The 22,484-nt window shown below is 35.6% G+C and overlaps 1 protein-coding gene across 6 annotated transcripts in view; it reads right to left on the bottom strand.

The window, feature by feature from the left end:
• The window catches only part of LCORL (ligand dependent nuclear receptor corepressor like), an 81,341-nt gene that overhangs the window by 21,124 nt on the left and 37,733 nt on the right, over positions 1-22,484 (bottom strand). For 3 of the 6 annotated variants that reach the window (XM_033059801.1, XM_033059800.1, XM_033059804.2), the window contains exons 5-6: positions 16,277-16,531; positions 8,289-8,379 (exon numbers count right to left, since the gene is read on the bottom strand). In XM_033059801.1, the coding sequence (XP_032915692.1) occupies positions 8,289-8,379; positions 16,277-16,531 (346 nt within the window). Of the gene's footprint in view, positions 1-2,878; positions 6,889-8,288; positions 8,380-16,276; positions 16,532-22,484 lie in introns of those variants that run through there. The other 3 variants (XM_033059803.1, XM_033059802.1, XM_033059805.1) reach the window with 3 other exon arrangements.

The raw sequence follows: 22,484 nt of genomic DNA, 5'->3' as shown, positions 1-22,484 counted from the left end.
TTAATCAATTTCTTATAAATTATTAAAACTAATGTCACTACTTACCTAATCAATCATTTATACTGAAAAGCTGAAAATTTTCCATGGTAGAAATTAATACAGGTATTTCTTCAATTAAATACAAAATCCTTATGCTGGATAGCAACTATCAACAGATAGTTAACAACTAGTTCAAATGTTTTATTGAAACCAATTGCATGAGCAGAAAATGTTGGAAGAATTCTGTTTTAGAAAAGTATGTATAGTTTAAACATATCACCAAACTCTGAACATGACACTAACTTTTTTCCCCTACTATTATCCCCTGTAAATTTTTTTTTGCATTTCAGCCTATACTTCAAAATATTTCATTTTGATTTGTTTTACAACTGTACGGATCAAGGAACAAACATATTTAAAATTTAATGTGCTGTATTTAAATATAGTGACTTATTAATTCATTAAGACATACCCAAAATTATAAGCATCAATAATAACTTTTAACTTCAAGTTTCTTACTGGAAGTTATTACATGCAAGCTTGTATTTTTATTTTTTTAACAGATTTTAAAGTTTAGAGCTTAAAACCAGCCAACTGTGCTTAATTCTTCGTTTTTTTCTTTCTCCTGTGATATTCAGTATGAAATGGTATACATTCAAAATCAGGCATCTAGATGACACTAACTCATAAAGGTGTAATATAATTGTGATGGTATTAGTTGAAGTTTTGATTATATTTAATCGGAAATGATTATGTCTTAAAAAGAAAAAGAAACAAACCTCTTTGCACTTGCAATCTAGAGTAAAACCCGCATTATTCAAGGGAATGTCAGTGTCAAGACTGGACTATTTTTAAAATGCCACTACACTGAGAAAAGGCTGACTACTACTCCAACAAATTCAGGAGTCACAAGGTATCAAAATCACTACACTTTTAAAAAGAAAGCTTATTCTAATAACACAATTAAGAAAAATAGGTACTTGCCCCCCCCCCCCATGATTTTAATTAATGTTTTGAAAGGCCAGATTAAAAAAAAATTAAAAAATGAACATGCCATTGGGCTATAATTTCCCATATTCTGTTTGTAAACCAGAGTAAATTTGCTTTTTTTGTAATTCATTAAAAATATAGCTATAACGGAGTATTTTTTAGACTGAATTTCTAAACAGGTACATTTCTATCTGTCTGGACTTGCAAGGTGTGTTTATAGTTTCACTGGAGAGCTTTAACTTTGGAGGACCTGTATCTGTAACTACTATTTAAAGTCTGTTTATTGGTGGAAGAAACTTCTGGAGCCTTACAACCTTCTCAAAGTGAGTGACCAGATCATCCACAGGACTCAAAACTGTTCTGAAATTGCTGTGTAGAGATGAATTTGTTGTATTAAGCAATATTCTGATTATCACAGACATAATGGACATTCTTCTACAACAATTTCTTTCCTGATTATCCATCCCTGTGTGAAATCTGTAACCGACTTCCCCTTAGCGTGAGTTAGTTTCTAAAGCTGACACACAACAGACAACTTTCATCTATTCTATGCAATAGTACCACAGTCCAAATGATCTTCCAAGTTTGTAAAAACACACTGAGCCCTTACTCAGTCCCCACTTGGGAGCAGAGCTTACTACACAAACAAAGCATTAAAGCCACACTTTCTCTTTGACGTGTCTCTCCCTGTAGAGATGTCAATGTATTTAAACACACTAATTTTTAGTAGCTTTTCAATACAACTATGGAATTATACTCGTTTCCTAGAATACCTTCCTACATCTCTTTGAATTTGTGTTGTCACACTGTAGTTTAGGCTATCCTCAGGAAAAGAGACTTAAGCAGTAGTTTTGCAGAAGGAAGACTTATCACTCTGAAAAACTGCACACTTCCTCCAAACCACACACAAAGAGATGGCTGGAGAGAGCAGGCAGGAAACTGGGGTGTTGAGAGGTGAGAAGAACAATATGCACTGCTACCCTGGTACTTTTTGTTTTGCTCAAGACAAAGATTAAGCATGGAATGATGTTTCCCTTCTGGCAGACAGGGGTAGTTAATAACACAGAGTGGGGATTGACTAGAGTGCAAAAATGGCACAAAGGCAGCAATGTAATAAGGTTAATTACCAGACTTTCGGTGTATGAATTTACGTATTAAGAGGCAAAACTTTGCCTCCTCCACAAAAAACTATCAGGGAAGAGCTCTATCAGAGCACTCCCAAAAGAGGTCCTTCCTTCCCCTGTCATCTGAGCCAGAGAGAAGAGAGATCACTCCAGCAGCAAGATCTTTACAGACTGGGAACAGGAACAAAACTGGAACAGAACATAGTTTCAAGTACTCATACAAACAGCATGGATCTACTATAAAAATATAAATCTGTCTTACAGAAATGTTTGTTTTCTGACTTTATTAAGTGAATAAGTATCTCAAAAAAGCTATATCCTATTTATAATTTTTAGCTGCTAACTGAAGGGGGTGTTAGAAAATGATTTTTTTATTTTCTTCTCATTAGTAATTAATTCTGAGAAAAGAAACCATCCTTCCTTAAAGCTACTATTTCTGATAAAATTCTCATAGCAAATTAGTCATTACGAGCTTAATTTGTACAGTTCTTGGTCTTATGCCACTGCTAATCAACTTGTGCCTCAGGAATAAGTCAAATAAGTCAGTGTACAGGTTTTTGTTTCTTTCTTTTTTTTTTTTACTGAATGAGCAAATCAATCACACATCAGTGTTGTAAATTTATGTGCAAAAGCATTGAAGTGCTTTACTACAAATTACAACGTAGAAACACGTTAACTAAACAATTAAATTCATACAATCAGATTTAGGAATATAACAACACAAAGAAGAAACAGAATTACAGTACATTTACAACACAAGACAAATACATGAATTCATTAGAAAATATTGTAATAAATAATTCATGAATTATAGTGCAATTGATTTATGCATAAATATAACTAATTGCCTAAAAATCAGTTGTTAACAAAAATCTGTCAAAAATCAAGGCAGCCACAGAGTTTTACTAAATTACTGCGACAATGGAAATACTGCAATTAAAAAACAAATACAAGTATTTGTACTGTAAACAACTAAAAAAATCAGTCTCACTAAAGTTAATATACAATTTAATATAAAATTGTCATTAGCTACCAGAAATGGTTTAAACAACTTTACTGAGCAGTAGTTCTAAAAACAGAGGCACTGTTTTTTAATATAAAATACTTGAGAAACATTCAAATAAGTAGAAAGCATGTAGGGCTTGCTTTCACCTTCATTTAAAATTCTGTTGAAACAGGAATTTTCAGAAATTGTCAATTACTAAGTAGTGACTGGTAACTGAATTTATAAAATAGTTCAAAATGTATAATTTAAATGATATTAATGAAATACATAGGGGTTGGGGGAGGAGAATTTACACATTTCCCTGCCTTTCCTTAGTTGTGTAATTAAACGTTAGCCTAATAATTAGAAACAAATAATTCTGTTCTTTAAACACTTACAGGTTGAGTATCATCTATAAACTATCAAAAAATATTTTAATTACTATTTCTGACCAAAAAATAAATACAAGTACTAAAATGTTGAAAATTAATTATAATATTACATACAAAATTACTGAGTACTGTTAAGTCAATAGTAAAATGATCCCTGATTTTATGAATCCTGTTAAATTTTTGGTCAGGTCATCTTTTAAATTATATAAAAAGAGCACTGTCACTTGCCTTCAATATAAAGTTCTGACTCAAATTTCTAGCGTCTGAGGAGTAGAAAACATCAGTAAGGTACAAATATTAGGCAATGCATTGAAGCCCCAGATTTTTGCAAGTAAAACTGTAAAAAGACAGATGTTGAAACTTTTAAGGTTTTTTCAGTGGGGATATATTCACAAATTAATCCTTCTGGCCCTCACAAAATATGGCTTAATTATTTTAAAATTAAAGATGACCCTGACATCTGCTGTTCTGTAACTCCTTATCAGGTACAGTTCTGCTTAAAATCATAGAATCACAGATTAAGCTGAGTTGGAATGGACCCACCAGGATCACTGAGTCCAACTCCTGACCCTGCACAGGACACCCCAAGAATCATTATGTGCCTGAGAGATTCATTCTGTAATATGCAAGTAAACCTTAATGACTGAAGAAGATTCAGTATAGATCTGAGAGACCAAAGAACTGAGATACTGGTTGTGCAGTTTCAAAGGCTTATTCTGTTTTAAAGCGGCAGTTGTCATTTTTTAGTAGTGTTAATAGATATGGGCTAGATTTTGCCACCAGTATTGCAGTATGCTCTCCACTGAATTAAATAGCAAGTTTATCTATAAATGCAATTACATGATGTGTCCCATATGTATCTAATGTCCCACTTAATTTCTGTAATTAACCCATAGACATGCAAATTTAAGCAGAGAAAAAATGTTTGCATGTCCATGTGTATAAATGTTGGAGAATCTAATGCCACATTAGATACATACAGAAAAAATTACATGTTGAGAGGAAAAGGGCACTGATGTTCAGTAGTGAATGTATGAAGCAAACCCTCATTCATGTGTAGACATATACTTTCGATATTACATAAAAAAATTAGGTGTGATAAAAAGTCCAATGTGAATACTCTGAAATTCATGTAAAAACTGCAATATGAAGGTAATTGGTCTCCCTTAAATTCTATTAAAAGTTCTGTATTTATAATGAACTGCCTAACTTCTAACTACCAAATTTATAAAGATTTTATATTACTGAAAGTTCAAAACAGTTTCACTATTTCATATTTGTATTTCTATCAAGACCCTGAACTGCAAATTTGGTTATTAGCAAGATGATAATGTAACTTGGTATTCATTTTGATAAACTGAAAATGTTTTGAAATGTCACAGCAGCAAATACATTACAGTTACAGTGAGGTTTTTCAATAGGAGTGTGACACAATCCTTAAATAAATTTTAAGTAGTCATAACATCAACTAACCAGCACATTTAAACAAAAAAAAACAACAAACCCAAACCATTCTCAAGCTCATTCTGTGCACATTATGAACATGCTCTAAGTTGCATTCCAACTTTCTTTTTAAACCTTACAAGTTACCTTAATTGTCAAACTAAAAAAAAATTATGTTAAATTATTTTATGCTCTTAGTATTCCATCTTATTTAATATTTAATAATTCTATAACTACAGTAATTTCTCAGATTTCATAAGTGTACACTTTGTAAACACCAATTTCTTTCTAAACCAACAACAAAATTTTCTTAAAATGATAAAAAATGCAGTTTATGCCTGCTAAACACACATTTTTGTAATGAAATGTTTTTCTTACTTGTATTGGATATTTAAATAACAAACTTTTTTTCTTTCACAGAATGTACTATATCCTACTAATACTTCACAAATCCACTTCCTTGTGAGGAACTATCTTTTTTTTTTTAAATCCCTTGCTGTGTATAATCTGAGTTACTTACAATTTATTGCAAGTATTCTGTGAACTATAAAAGTCTGCTAACCCTTGGTTGTGTATTTCCATAATAAGATGGATAATTGAATGGGTAAAGTGGTTCTTCACCAATTAAAAAATTATGCTTCACATGACAAATACTTGTTTTCCCAAAACATCTTTATGCTAGTGACTACTAAATAAAACCTGAATCTTTTCACCTATTTATACAAGGATTATATTAAATACACACTATCAGAATTAAGTGAGCAACTCTATAATTCTGTCCACAGTGAAAACCCTGAATAAAACTATTTTTCAAAAGGCATGTATGTGGTTTTTGAACTGTATAATTTCATGTCTTCTGTCAGAGTGAGCATATGTATTTCTCACATAGTGTGTGTATACAGACATACATACACACACACACAAAACAATTTGCTAACAATTATTCTACACAGGCTTGCTACTATTTTTGCAGCTGCCAGTCCCTGAATCTGTCATATTAAATAAGCCAGTATCTGGTAACCGGAGTTTCTTCTTCGGTGGAGTCTTCAATGTTCCAGATCTTTCTTTTACTTTATATTCTAAAGTGCTGTGAGGTACCCCATAAATTCCTTGTGCTTTGGAAACACTCATTTTCCCACTCATTACCATTGCAATTGCTTCTTCCATTATTTCATGGTCATACTGCCGATAGCGGCCACGTTTTTTCCTTGGTTGCTTATTATCTTTACGATCCAAACTATCTTCTGTATTTTCTGAGGTTCCATCTACTGTCCCATTCTTAGCATTAAGACACAAAGGAGAGAGGTCCCCATGCAGAAAGTAGGAGTCAACACTTGAGTGAGTTACAGGTCCAGAACATTCAATTTTGTTCTGTTTAGGGAGGATATTTTTCAATTTTTGAAGAGCTGATCCTTCTAAGACTGAGGAGGTTTTAGAAACGTGGTACATAACATCCAGAAGACCAGCAGTATCAGACTGTGGTTTGGACAGAGAACTTATTCTTAGCTGAGGAATTTTTAATTGTACAGTAGGACTTGAAGTTTCATATTGTAGATTTTCACTTTTTTCTTTAAACTGAGTGACCATTCTCTGTAGAGTTAACTGGTGGAGGTAACTGGAAGCTGTTGGGAATTTTAATTCTGAGGTTTCAAGTAGACTGAGTTTACTTTCTGTGCGCTCTGCTTGAGCTCTTGCCCACAAGGCTACTTTTTGTAGGACTGCACAAGTTTCTTTACTGTCTTTAAATGAATAACTATCATTGAAATCTCGAGTTTTATTTTTAAAAGGTGCAGGCTTTCCTGCTGGTAAGGCTTCTAAGTGGAGAAGTAAAGTTTTTTGAGGTATGCCATAAAGTATGCCTGCTTTATTTATGTCCAGTGCTCCAGACTGAATGTCTTTCAAAGCTTTTGAGAGCAAACCATCTGCAAACTCAGCACTTCTTTCCACATAGTCCTCTCTGTTTCTGTGTAGTCTCCTGGATGGATGGAATGAAACGATGGTAAACTGATGTATGAGAGACTCTCACACAGCTATGGAAGGGAAGGGTCCACTCCTTTATTATACTCCTTGCTTCGGTAACATCACTGCTTCTGATACTTTTTAGCCTTTGAGATGTGGTAGTTAAATGATTATCCTAGCAAAATGTTACAGTTCTGGTAGGACAGTGTGTCAAAAATCATACCGTGGCTTCTACAGCAGCCCTTCCAAGAACTTTATATCCTAGCTCAGTATTTGGTAATAGTCTCATGTGCTTGCTATATTCCCTTGTTCACATGCTTGCAGAGCAACACTGTTATAATTTTAATTATACAATTAACGTTCCGTTAAATACCCAAATCCTGAAGGAGTTTTTGTTAGTAGAAACGTGACGTTACCGCTAAACAAGTAATAAAAGAGTCAACCCCCTCATAGAAAAATTGCAGCAATAAGTACATAACTACACACAAACATCCCAGACTTACACAAAACTAGGCTTTCTACAACAAGAAGATAAAGTGCTGTAGTTAACAATCAAGTCCATTTTTTGCAAAATAAGACACAATTTTAAAAACTTCTACTCACTATTTACAGCTCACTAATTACAAAGCCATTCATTTTCAAACCTTTTCATATCGGCAAATTAATAAAATGCACTTTTACATCATTGAACAAATGCTCTACTGTAGTCCTATTCGTAGTAAGTTATTTTTAAGACGTACAGGTGACAAAAAGGGTCCTGCTATGGCTAGTGGATGGGAGGATGCCAAGATCATAAAATCCAACAAAACAATTCACTAATTTTGTGGTAGCTTTCAGCAGATGCAATAACGTTTTCCTTGCTGAATAAAGAAATTTAACCATTTGCCACCACACACCATAGTCAGAACCATGATGCAAGTATAAGTATGATGATTAAGAGCTCTCTCTCACACGCTTGCTCTCTCTATTAAGGAATATTATAGATAATAGTTGTTTAACTTGTTCATGTTAGTTGAAGATTTTGTATCTAATTATTAACATGGTCATTTTCATCCAAAATTGAAGTTCCCTAAATAAGTTCTAAAAGAATTATTTGCATTTTCTTCTACTAGACTCTTACTTTTAATGTGTTATGTAATAAATTTTTCATGTAAATTTTAGTAACATGAACTAAAGTTTGGTGATTGTTCTGATAACTTTTCTTTAAACAGAAAAAAAAAGGAAAAAGACAAATGAAACATATGATATATACATAGACACACACTTATGAGTGACAAAAATTCTTTTGAAAGCAAAATAGGAACCACATGTGTGTGCCAGTATATAAAGGTATGTTATGAACATAAAACCTGGCCAGAGAAGAGAAACCTGGATTGTCTTTTTGATAAGTCAAACAGAGTCCTAAACATTGCTTACCCAGACACTGAGTTTTCAGAACACAATGGATCATATTTTGGTTCCTCCAACCTTGCGCTTTTCTTTGTAGAGAGATCTAGCACTCCATCCCCTGCAAAGAATGAGTAGTGATGATAACAGTGGTTTTAAGGAAGATCTCAGAGATTTTGTCAGTAAATGTATTTTCACCTATGGTACAATTTTCAAGCAGCTACTTTATCTTCCAAAATTTCTGACACCTTATTCCATTACATATCAGCCCCCAGCAAATGAGTTTGTATATTTGAATTGAGAAAAAATAAAAAGTAAACCCATTCAGATATAATAAAATTTAAAAGAACCTGCATTAACCAAACATGACTGCTTTCCTAAAAATCATGTGTCTCTATTGCACTTTTGACTTTCAAGGCAACCAAAACAATGCACATGATACAACAATTATTATTCATATTTACATTCTGTAAACAAATGCACAATTCTGATGCTGAAGTTAAATTTGACATAACTAAATCCTAGGCTTACAGGATAATTCAAGCTAATAGGGATCTCAGCAGGCCTCCAGACCAACGTCCTGCTCAGAGCAGGGCAAGCAATGACACCAGCCCAGGTTACTGAATGAGCAGGTACCAGAACTAGGTAACTTCCCAGTAACCCGTAACTTCCCCATAGCTGGGAAAAGAGTTTGAGCCCAGTACAGAGTTCTGACACTTTAACTATACATACTCCTCCGGCTGCCTTCCCCATATATGCAATAATATTAGAAATTAGAAAAATGAAAGACCTAAAGTGGGGTTGGAGCCCACTCTGTCAAGTCATTGGTAAATGCTAAGTTCAAAATTTATACTTGGCTGTTAAATTCTATGAAGTATTGAAATAGAATAACATACCTTTTAAAAATCAGTATTTAAAAATATTAACAGTTGAAATACTAATTAATTTTTTCTTAATAAAAAAAATCAATAACATTTAAATGATAATTAAATCCCCTAAATATATTTAATTTCATACCTTTCTTCCTTGGTTCTCTGTTTCAAACTTGGGCTGTTTTGTGTGCCTGAGCTCTGCGAATTCAATTTTGAGTTTCAACATGTAGCTCAACATTCAATTCTATAATCACTCTTATACTGCCCCTTACTGCATTTACAGTGTCATTTTCATGTTACTGCCTACTATTTCTAAAACATTAATCAATTGCACATATATTCCCACAGCCTCAGATGCATACAGTGAAGCATTGGTTGAAGTTCCAAATGCCAACAGTCAAACAAGAAGTCAAGAAAGTTGGTTGGGTAGCTCTCCTTTATAACAATAATGCAAAGAAATGGAGTTCTGTGTAATAATAAAATCCAGATTTTTGGGTTTTGGACTGCTTTTTGACTGCTCTTCCAGAACTATTTTGTGCTATTTGAAGGAGGTCAAAGAGAGAAAAAGTAACATCATAACTCAGCATCAGGGGATGAATATATATAAATATGCCACTTGGCAAGGGTGCTCCTTTTCACCCAAATACATTCCTTTCAAAATCTTAAGAAAGTTAGAGCAAGGACTAATGCTAATCAACCTTCCTGATGCATTGATACTACAGAAAAAAACGCCAATTAAGAACACTACAGAAAAATTCTACATGGACTTTTTGGCCTACCCAGAAAAACCCAAGCTCAACCCAAGTCCCTGAGTCCCGAGCAACAGACAGATTTCATCTGCTTGTGCTCTGTCAGCTGCACAAAGTCTACCTCACTTTCTTAACTGCTTGTGTGTTCCCCTTCACAACAGTTTCTCCATCTTCAAGTGATACTCATAGACACCACAAAAGAGCTTAGAAGACATTACTGGAAAAAAAATACTACTTCAAAGTTGACAACTTTGAAATAAAAAGCTAATTGTCTCTCCACCAATTTGCAAAAAAAAAAAAAAAAAAAGAGGCAAAGCAAGTAAGATTTTTAGTAAAAGAAAAAGCCTCAACAAATAAAAAAATCCAAAGGCTCTTGTAAGATTTCATAATGAAAATAATCTTCATTCCAAATCTTTCAGAATTGGCTTTGACAACACAAGGCTAGCAATCAGTCGAAAAGTGACTAAAAGAACACTTTGCTAAAAAAGAAGTGAAAATTCAGCCTCCTGAAAGAAAAAAACTAGATACATTTTCAGCCTCTAAAGGATATGCAGAACTGAAGTAATTTGAGGTTCAAGACATTTCGTTCTTCCAGCACAGCAAATTCATTGAGTACACGACACCTCCATGAAGACAATGCTTTACGGGAAGATGGTACTCAGTAAAAAGAATCATACAAGAAATTTGATAGACATGCAAAATACCAGATAGAGTCACTGGACTACAGATTTTGCAATTACATTTGAATTAAAAAAAAAAAAAAGCAAACCATCCAATTAAAAAACCAACCAAACAAACAAACCCCACCAAAACCAACAAGAAATAAACCTCACAAAAGCCCACCTCAAACTGGTAGGAAAATGAGAGCATTTGCTGTAAAGTTCTAAGACACAGTGAAATCCTACTTCATGAAATTAATATATGTATATACACACAGTCAAGATGTTCACTTTGGTACATTAGGTACAGGACCAAAAAGTTTGCAAAGAGACATCCTACAGGTGGACAATGAATCTTGGAAGTTTCTTACTTGCAAGGTAGGAATAGTCTTCTCTAAACTGAGCCAGAACTTTCATTATTTCTTACAAATCAATCAAAAAAGGTATTACAGCAACAATTCTGGACAGGAACTCAATTATACCAGGAACAGAAAAACCACTCTGTAAGGTGGTTTTTAATAAAAGATATGAAATTACTTCCACTCTTTAGGTGAAGCCATGACTACTAAGAAGTGAGTCTTCATTTAAAAAAATAAATAACATTGGATAATACAGAAAAATATATTAGACATTTTTAAGGTTTGCTACTGATGGTCTTCTAATGCAGCTATTTCTATGCAAATTAAATTATTCTTATCTTCAAAGAAATGGTTCAACCTCTGGCCTTTGATTCTCAGCACAAGATGTAAGCACCAATACTAAAATGAAACTAAGTGTGATCGAAGTTCATTTGCAAAATAATCAGGCCCACAATCACTTGAAACTCCTCCAGACTAGTGATGTTAGGGAATCAGGGAGGGGAAGCAACAGAAACTAGGTCAGCCTTGAGTTCCTATAACTGTTATTTCTACACTGATTTCTAAACTGAGTTTTTTTCTGGGTTCCAGGAAATCTCTCATTAGCTATTATGAACTTAGTAGATCAGGTACCTAATCTACTCAGTCCTCAGCCTCCAGGCAGGGGGAGCACTCCACTCCTAGTGTGGAAGAGCACATCAGCCTGGCTACTACCAGCTCTTTGATCTCCTGTTCTCCTAGCAGCTGCTATCCTAAGCCAATGCTTAGGAATCTCAGAGTTTTATCTCTGCATACTCTAGCTTTAGTTTCTGGCCTTGGTTCTGTTAACTGTGAACGCTACGGCCCTTTGTGAACCCACGACCTTGTGTCACAGAAGTTCCAATGTTTAAGAACTGTTGAGCAAAACCTGCCCATTATCTCTTGCTTCCTCTAGGAATTTTCAGAGAACCCTACCTAGTTTTAATATAGTGAGATTTAGTTAGTAACAACTCTCCCTTTACCTTTTCCATCCACAGGATAAGGGGGTTTTTAGCAACAAAACAACAGTCTTGTTTCAGTACTTCTCCTGATGGTGCCTTGCCTTTGCTGGCTATTTTCTGTGTTTCTGAACACAGAAAGACTTTTCAGAAAACTGTCAGAAAGGTTTGGTGGAACACCGAAGCCTTTCATTAATTCTTAACATCTACTTTGAGTAGCTCCTTTTGACTTGAAGTACTATTTTGTAATCTAAAAAAAAAAAAAAAGCTAGATGAAAAGTACATGGCCATACATTGGGTGATCATGGCATAGTCCTGGCAGTAACTGTGATGACAGGCCAGGGGCTGCCCTGTGCCAGACACAGATGGCTGGCTCCAGACCTACTGCAGGGCACAGCTGAGTCCAGCAGCCACTGGGGCAGAAACTCTGGAAAACTGTATTTAAGAAAGGGGGAAAAGTGCCAGATGGACACAAAAAATGGGAACAAAAAGAATTAGAAAAGTCCAGTGGCAGAGAGAAACCATTAGGTACAGACTGTGGACACCCAATCCCCTTGCACTACAGGGGTGGTGGTGGTGGCCACAAGGGAACCTGGAGTGAAGCTGAGCCTAGGAAAGGAGGGAGGAAAGACAGTGTTTTAATGACTCTCTTTGTTTCCACTGCCTGAATTAATAATGAAATATTTCTATTAATAAGCAATAATTTGAATTATTTCTCCCAAGCAAAGTCTGTTTAGCCCATGATGGCAAGCAATCGCCATGTCCTTATCTCAATTGCCATAAGCTCTCCTTTTTGTTCTTCCCATTTCCTCCCCTGTGCTATCACAAGAGAAGTAAGAAACCAAGCATCTGACAAGGAGCTTGGTTGTTAGCCTTCATGGCAGCCAGGGAAGAAAAACACCTACTCCCTTCAAAAATGTAGCTTTTTAGGGTGACTTTCTCATGCAAAAGTATTAAACTGTTTCTTGAATGTATTTACAGCTCATACAATTTATCTGGAGAACATAGCATGTATATCTTCAAAATACTTCAGCCAGTAGCTAGATCCCAACTCAGCCTCTCTACGACTCCCCATCCTCAGTGGGGGCAGGAAGAAGTGAGATGAAGAGCATCAAGACAAAAACAGGGAAATCACATGCTAATTACCATTACAGGTAAAACAGACTTAGGGAAAATTAATTTATTGCAATTTAAAATAGATTTGGATAATGACAAAAAGCTAAAAATTAAAGCACTTCCCTACCCCTATCTTTTCCCAGGCTCTCAACTTCACTCCCAGCCCCTCTATTTTCCCTCATCCTCAGAAGGCATAGGCAAGACTGAGAATGGGAGCTAAAGTCACTACAATTTTTCTTCACAGTTCCTTCTCAACAGGCTACAGATCCTTCAGGAAACACTCAGATACTCCAGTATGGGGTATTCCACAGGCTGCAATGTGAATGAGTATCTGCTCCACAAGCTGCAGTGGAACACATGGAACCATGGAGTTCTCTCTCCATGTACTCCACGGAAATACCTCCGGTGCCTGGAGCACCTCCCATCCCCTTTCTCTCACCTCACTGCTCCCAGTGCTGTTTCTCACCCCTCTGCCTATCCAGCATTTTTGCACTTTCTAAAACATGCTTTCACAGCAGATCATGAGCCCAACTCCTGTGCTCCACTTCAACCTGATGTGGGTCTGTGGTGGAGTTGGCTGAGCCTCGCACAGGGAAGCCACAATAGCTTCTCACACATGACGTCATGCAGCCCTCCCCAACTACTAAAACTTTGCCTTGTAAGTCCAAAAATCAGGGCTATTAGGTCTGGAAGTGTCAGAACTGAGGACTTTTGGGCTTCAGAGATGGCCTCCAGACACTAGAGGAGAGCAAGAAGCTTTCTTTAATGGAGAACTACAGTGGCAGAATCTATTTTCAGTGCTGAGCTAGCAGTCAGCTTGGATCTGCTCACAGCTTCTAGTAATCTGGAAAATAAAGTTCACTCCTGCCTCTCAAGCCCGAGAATCACTCTTATAGTACAGAAACAAGATTATCTATTCAACTAGTTAGATTATTCATTTCAAAGACAACTCCTGTAAATACAAAGCAGCTGCCTAAGCAGAAAGTGAACCTTAAGAATTTATACTTGGATCATTATCTGGTTAAAAGGATTGGAATCAAATATTTCAACTTAGAAGATCCATCAAAACAATGTACAAATTTGAACTTCTTCCTCTGCTACTGCCACTTAATTTGAAAATTGTTACAGGAATTGCAAATAGTAAATTCTAGAGAGTTGCATGACATTCAAAAAACATTACTAGGAATGGAACCATGGTATAGCTTTTACAAGTCTACAGACCAAATAAGTATATACTATAGGAGAGAATTATACATTTCAAAAAATAATCCAATTAAAAAACATTCATAATTTCCTACCATAAGCATGTAACAACTTACTATAATCAAGCTGTCTTCAGGAAGAGTAGAAAACTGAGATAGGTGCAATAATAATACACAGTCCTTGACAAAAGCTACTTGAAATAACTTTTTCATTAATCTTTGCACTTAGAACACAATGTAAATAAAAAGAGCAGGCTGACATTTTTCATCTTGAACTTATTTGTGTTGCCATCACTACAGTGAAAAGCTAAAATAGCTCAAAATTAACACACTTGTGGAAAACAGAAAGCACAATACAATTTCCTGGTAGGTAAGATGTTCAAGCCACCTTTCTCTAACTACAGTCTTATTCCACTATTATTTCTGATTTCAGCATCTCTAAATTTCACAGCAAGATGTTATCTTTAACATCTAAAAAGCACTCCAGCAAACATGGCAGTCTAAGTCTGAGACGGCAGGGTCTTGCATAGTGTAACATCTAACTTGTACACTGTGTGTGCTGAGCAATTTTTATATTTAAGTGTTTCACTGAAGATGCATAATTCTAAAAACTTGCTCTTTAGCCTTACTGTAAGAAAAAAAATCCAATAACATAAAAAGATTATTTAAATAACTCAATTTCTCGATATTTTAGATTTTTCTTAGACAAAAGATCAATGGTTTTTCAGATAAGGGTGGTAGCATAACTTTTTTCCTTTCCCTGCCCACCTTCTACCTTTCTTTTCCTTCCTCAAAGATTTATGTGGACTCAGCAATGATCAGAACCTGCCTTTGGGGACTTTGCTCCTTCATGAACATTTAAGACTAGTTATTTACAATTAGTTGTTGAAGTAAGCTACACACTATAGTGCTGATATCTATAGGAGTGTATTTTTTATTGCTCTTGCAAAAGAAATATGCTTCAACCTGGCCAATTATAAACCCCTAAAATCTGTAATTCATCCATAGTAAAATTACATCCAAGCACAACAGGTATTTTCTCAGGATTTAAACCACTAAATACTAACTCCGGCATGAACTGGTTTCCACTGACCATACAGAATAAAAGCAAGAACTCCAGTATTTCTTAATGTTTTTTCTGTCAAAGAGAAAGGATGCTTGAAACATAACCTAGAATAGGTATATGTATCATGAGGAATCCATCAGAGCTTCCCGCCCCCAAGGATCTCCAACTAAAGATTGCATCATTAGGTACACACACACCAAATCTGTTCATGTATATTAAAACAAACAAAAAACCCAAACAACACCCAAAAAACTTAGTTCTGGCTTCTTTAAACTTTTTTAGTATGGACATGACATACACATCAACCTTTCCCTTTGGTCTGTAGTATTTCAGGATTAACACAGACCCTGATATCTGTAAAAGACAAAAGCAGCTTTTGCCACTGCTTTCAGTTGCACATGACAGCCACAACCCTTCCTGAAAACTGTTGCTAATCCAAATCTAGTTCAAAGTTCAAAACACTCTTGTGATTACACTGTTATCAGTTTTGGATAGCAATATTCCTTGAGGCAAAGAAGTTATTTCCTTTTTGCAAATAATAGTGAGACAGACTTTGTTTTTCTAGCTTTACTCTCAGGTAAGAAAGCTGCATTGATCTGTAATGATTAAGGTATGAAATATGGAAATTTTCTCCCAGATGATCTTTTTTTCCCATCATTCTAACCTGCCTGTATATAAAGAATCAAAGTGTTCAAGACCTGATAGAGACTGAGTGACATTTGCTCTCTGAAACCCCAGGATCTTTTTCTCTTTTCTCAGACTTCTTGACAGCCATTTCTTCAACAAAATTTTGTACCATTGTTACCTGTGACAGCACAGGTGAGAGGACTTAGTACTCTAAAGCTGAGAAATTCCAATGCCACTTATTTAACACAGGCACTCAGAAATCAGAATACTTATCTGCTAACACACAATAAGAAAAATGTTTCTATTTGACATTGACATTTATTTTTAAGGGAATAAGACAGCATAAAGTAAATAAATGACAGCAAAACACAGATTATTAGATATAGAAATTTACCTTGCTGAGTATTCTGTTCTTGAGTTCGATTCACAGTGAGGTCTAGAGGGCTATCCTGTTCTTCCTGAAGGGAGTTTTCCGTTTGGTTCATTTGGATACTTTTACACATCAGACTTGGTTCAAATGATGAACCATTTCTGTTCTCTTGAATTTTGCTACTTTTTGAAATGTACTCAATCGCAAACTGACGGATCATTTTTTTCATTAATTCCTGAGCAACTAGGGGAATGTTAGGATCACAGTTCTGAGGAAGATCTAGAAATAAAAAACACAGGCAACAGATATATTAAGAACCAAACTTATTTACTTTTCTTGTAATAAATGCTTCCAATAAGCACACAAATGTGTTAAATAAGTACATGTGTAATGAACATATTAATTCAGATGTCTATCAAGTTTTTTTTAACGAGCATTCCTACTGGAAGTAATTTGGAAAAGCCTTTAGCATAGATGATTAATTTTCACCTTACTCCTCTATCATAGCATGCAAGTAAGAATACGTGGGGCTGCATTACTTAAGGGACTCAGAATCTGTATTGTTGGCCAAGAAGCTGAATTTTCATTTGCAGACTGTTCATTTTCAGTTTTGAAAATAAAGAATTTTGAATACAAACCATGAAAGTAAAATAAAGTATGGATTAATACAGAAGGAAGCTACTTTCAAAGAACAAACATAAGAAAAGTAATTTTCAAGTGTAGTTCTAAAGATTAGTCCTCTTCTTAATATAGAAGAGTTTGACTTTTGAGGAACTGATCTTTAAAAGGAAAAAAAGGCAAAAAGACATATTCCACTCTGACATTATAATCCCCACTGTAGGTTCAGGATTGAAATGTAAAAACTGATATGATGCTACTTGAGATGTCCCAGACAATTTGTAGTAATACAAGCAATTGAATACAAACAAAGTTTTAAACTTTTATTATCTTACAGGATTTTGGGGATATTTTCAAAGTGCTAGCAATAAAACCACTTGGAAAAAAAGCTTTATTTCCTGTTTTCAACTGATATTTCAACTGAGAATATCCTAATTTTTGCTTGTAGTATGTAACATTTCAATGGAAAGAACTATCTTATTTTAGAAACAAATAAAAAGGATCAAACATGATACAATGACTTTATTTTAATATTACTCATCAGCTAGAAAAAAGTAAAAAAAACTCTTATTAAAAAGCAGAACTGAAATTGCAACTGTGGATCACAAAAAAGAATCCTAATAGAAGCAAATATCCTTTTCAATATTTTAACCTTGACCCACCCTTGAGTTCATAGGTAATGAGCAAAACAATTTTCAATCAAGAAGGGAGAAGGATTAGGAGTGTGAAAGCAGTGAAGAAGAATCAGTTTTTAGGTGAGCCCTAACTGCCTGGAGGAAATACCAAAGGACATGGTTCTGTAGTTACTGGGATAATGTTAATCTGAAACAGATAAAACCGATGATAAACTGAGGGATTTTTTCATGGAAGTGAAGAAACTGAAAGGGTTGGGTTGGGTAGATGTTTGCATGCAAAGTGTACATTTCCTAATAGGAAGTTTGGAGGATCACACAGCATATTTGCTCAAACATTTTATGCAAATGAAGCTTTATCCATGTACTATCAAGAGAGTGACTGCCAGCGCTGATCAAGGAATGCTGCTCAGGTTTAGGATGAACATGTGGAAGATCTTTTGCTTCTTTGTTTCAGGTTTATTTAAAACATATTCCATTTTGAGAATTCATTTTCACCAATAGAGCACTGCAAGGAATTACAAACCTGCACCTATGAGATCCGCTGTCTATAGCACACGAGGGGGCAGCTGACTCTCTGTCAGATGCTGCCTGTCAAGACCTCTGTAGTGCTTGATGAGGTATGGTGGAGCTCCAGCATTTTTAAGACAATTTGGCTTCAAGAGAACTCACCCAAGGCATGACAAAACAAATCTGCTTATGGTTAAAGCTCTATGTTCTAGCAATCTTTCAACCAGATCTCTACCAAAGTACCTAAAATTGACAGGTGTTTCTTGAAGAGAGGTGTGAAGTAAAATTCTAAATGATGGAGGATACTTACAAAGAGAAAGACCTCTTCCCATCATGTAACCTCCAGGCACAGCAATATAAAAAGAGCATACCTATTTCCTGATTCCTAAATAATGAACTCAATAAATGCTCAACTGGAATTTACCATCCTAGAGACACACTTAGAAGTAAAAAAAAAAAAAAAAAAAAAATTCAACAACAGATACTGGAGTAGTAATGCAGGAGGTGTAAAGTACTGATGCATATGCGAAATACAGGAAAAGAACTTGGGAAGTTAAGAGATGAAATTAAATAACTGAATTATCTAGGAACAAAATGTTTGCATGACAGAGAAATGGTAGTTCCAGACAATGAAATCTACTGATCAACAGCTTTGCTTAAAAACCCAAAAATTTGACTCGTACAAAATGAATTATATAAAACATTATCAAGACTGAGTAGGGTCTGGAATGACCCTACTTATACAGAGCAATTAGTGTGTTGCATGCACACAAGAGAAAACTTCTTTGACAACTTCTGGTAACAGAGGATCGTCAGCACAAATGAGAGAATTATTTTACATCTTGGTGTAATCTGTACCTTTAAGAAGCAAAAGACCGGAGAGTACAGGGGACCTACCATTAGAAGGAAAACACAACAGCCTGGAACAGATTTCTCTTTATTAACCATCCTGCATCAATTATTATAAAACTGCAAGACAAAACTAATTCAGAACTGACTAGTTTTTGCTGCCTTTCTTGGCAATAGCCAAGCATATATTGCTTTTAGGCACTTGCTGGAAAAGTCAGCTCTTCTTTTAGGAGCAAAAAGTCATCTTTTACCTAGTTAGAATAATAAAGCATTTATTTTTTGTTCTTTTAATAATTTCTTTAGTATTAGTTTTATTTTTTTGCAATGATTCCCAAATACTCCCTATGAAAAATAAATGCAGTAGAATTTCTCATATATCCAACTGCTACAGCTATTTTCAGTTTACAGAATTTAATTTACTCTAAAGATGCAGTATGAAGAGGCAGTGGTGGTGTGTGTATCTCAGAGCACATACTCTGGAAGATGTGCTCGCAGGTTGCATCTGAAGTGCTCTTGCTGCTAAATGCATATTCAATCAACAGGGTTAGACTCAGGTAGTTTAAACTTATCCACAATAAATGCAAATAGTGTTACTATCACATTGACTGATCTGTAATGTAAATCATTAACTGGTAAATCATGGTGGAAGTACCTTGGAGGTCTCTAGTAAAACTGCCTATTTCAAGTAGTAATCTTTGAGGTCAAAGCGAGCGCCTCAGGATTTTGCCTATTTAGGTAAGGAATACTTCCATGGATGGGACACTCTACAACCTCTGGGTAGCATGTTCTACTGCTTGCCTGACCTCATTTTTCCTTACATTAAAAAGGACCTCTCATTTCAACTTGTTTACAATCTGTCATTATCCTGCTATGAACCACTGTAAAGACTTTGACCCTGTCTTAATCTTAGAATATCCTGAGTTGAAAGGGACCCACAAGAATCATCGAAGTCCAGCTTCCGGCCCTGCAAAAGACAGCTCCAAAAGTCACACCATGTGCCTAAGATTATCATCCAAATGCTTCTTGAACTCTGTCAGGCTTTGTGGGCTGACCACTTCCCTGGGGAGCCTGTTCCAGTGCCCAACCACTCTCTGAGTGAAGAATGTTTTCCTAATATCCAACCTAAACTTCCCCTGGCACAGCTTTGGGACTGAGGTTCACATCAGGTCCTGTCACTGGTCACCAGGGAGAAGAGATCAGTGCCTGCCTCTCCATTCCCCTCAAGGGAAAGTTGTAACTGCACTGAGGTCTCCCCTCAGTCTCCTCCAGGCTGAAAAAGGCAAGTAACTTCAGCCACTCCTTGTACAACTTTCCCTTAAAGCCCTTCATCATTTTTGTTGCCTTGCTTTGGAAACTCTATAATGTTTAACACCTTTCTTATACTGTGGTGACCAAAACTGTCCCCTCAGCATTCAAGTGAGGCAGCCCCAGCTCAGAGCAGGACAATCCCCTCCCTTGCCCAGCTGGCCAGGCTGCTCCTGATGCCCTCAGGATACACTTTGCCTTCCTGGCTGCCAGGGCATTTCTGGCTCATGTTCAACTTTCCACTGTCCAGGACCCCAGGTCCATTTCTGCAGAGCTGCTCTCCAGTATCTCATTGCCCAGTCTGTTCCACCAACATGGGGAAGAACTTCACCCATCCTGTGATTCATACTGGTAATTTTCCACTACACATAAGAAATTTGTAATTAGTAATATAAAAATTTTAAACACAGTGAAGCATATTTTGGGCAAGAAAGGTATTAGAACTCTGAACTTAGTATCACTACCAAATATTTCTTAATTGTTATCAGCAGATGGCACCAGATATACTTAGTATGACCTGAATAGTTTTTTTTTCCTAAGATGTTTTATTACGAGTTGTGACTATAGCTAAAACTTGCAAAGTTTTAAATTTACATGCCTGTATCTGTTTATGCTCCCATTTTGAACAGTTGCTGTAAAATACAAGGCAGCTGTATTTAGTCTATGGATCATGCATGTACATATATTCTACTTCATACGTAGTAGAGGAGCAGACTAAAGGTTTAGAGTAAAAGTTAACCCAAATGTTACTCTAGTTTCTCTCAGATCACTGCAGACCTAATATTATTAGGATAAAAGATGGCTGAATTTGTATGATGTAATCTGGTCTTTTCTACTTGTGATTGTCAAGGTAACAGTTTGAATGCAAGAGAAGAAAGTAATAAACATCATGTAATTATGAATAATTGCAATGACTTCTTTTAATTCAAAGCTCATGTTTAGGATTAATACTTCCTCAGTTTATGTGCTGCATAAGCTTGTAACTATTCAAACCTGTACTATTAACTATTCTGCACATTAACATTACGTGTGATCACTAGACTGCAATGTCTATAGTGACAGATTTGATTGTTTGGTAGGACAATGAACAGTGAGTTAAAAGCTCCCAGAATAGTGTTCCACAACAGTATTCCATTTACCAAAAACCAGTACTTTTTCATTAAAAAGTCAACACAATGACTTAATTTGTCTGCTGACACAATGCCAAAAGGCAGTGAAAAGCAGCAAGGAATCACCATTCCCATTGCACCTGCAATCCAGTTGTGTGAGAAGGACTAAGAATACAATTGCTTCTCACTGTGCTTCATAAATTCACTCCATCTTTCCCCTTTTCACAAAAGGGACACATTTTCTTTTAACAACCCCACCTCAACAGCCACCAAACTACCCCAGTGTCGTTCTTAGTTCTACTTGTAAAATTGTTCAGGTCACTGTCAAGTCGTCAGCACACTAAAACAGGAATACAACTATTTATTCTGAGCCATGTATCCCAAACAAACAGAAGGAGTTCACTCTTCTGTTCTCATAACCATTCCAGCTTTTTTCTTCCAACTCAGGTTGCAATTTTCCCTACTCTATATCCAGGCATATTTCTATGAATCCTTGTAAAAGTAGTTGAAATGATCAAGAAATGCAGCCATTGAAGAGAGTAACACTGGCACTTAGGTGGTCAACACAAAAAGTAGGTTTTATCTCCTTAAGAAAGCAGTGAAACACCACTAAATATTCTTTCCTGATGAAGTTTAAGAGGGACAGCAAAGCTGTCACAGTTTACCACACAAACTGTGTCAGTGTAAGTGGTTACAGAAAACCTTCCAGATTTTGAAAGGGCAAATTAGATTTTTGAAGATTATTGATCAAAAGAAACAGCAGGTTTTGGATAAAGTAGCGTGTGCAACTCAAAACCAAGCCTCAGAAAGTAACACTTTTTTTTTTAGTCTGTGATAATGTGTGCACAATTTCATTGTCATAGGTTTGCTAAATTAAATATACATTGTCCAAGAAGCATAACCAGCTTGTGACAGCTACACAACTGCAAGAGAACTACAAAATAAACATGAGAACTCAAAGTTAAATTCAGGTATACGGTATGGTGTAAGAAAGTCATATTTATGAATGGAAATATTTTAGAACGTAACAGGGATATCTAGAAATAGTAAGGAGCTTTAAAAAGCTTACAGGAAAAATACTTTGGGATGGGAAACATGCATTGAAGATACTTGACAAAGCAGCCCAGAGAATCTGAAAAGATTCAAGTAATCTCAAATATTCTCTCTATAATTTTGTGCCAAATCCCTTACTTCTACAAGAGTTTCTCA

This window comes from Catharus ustulatus, chromosome 5, assembly GCF_009819885.2.
Source record: "Catharus ustulatus isolate bCatUst1 chromosome 5, bCatUst1.pri.v2, whole genome shotgun sequence".
In the NCBI taxonomy this organism is placed as follows: Eukaryota; Metazoa; Chordata; class Aves; order Passeriformes; family Turdidae; genus Catharus; species Catharus ustulatus.
This window is presented reverse-complemented; position numbering and strand designations above follow the sequence as displayed.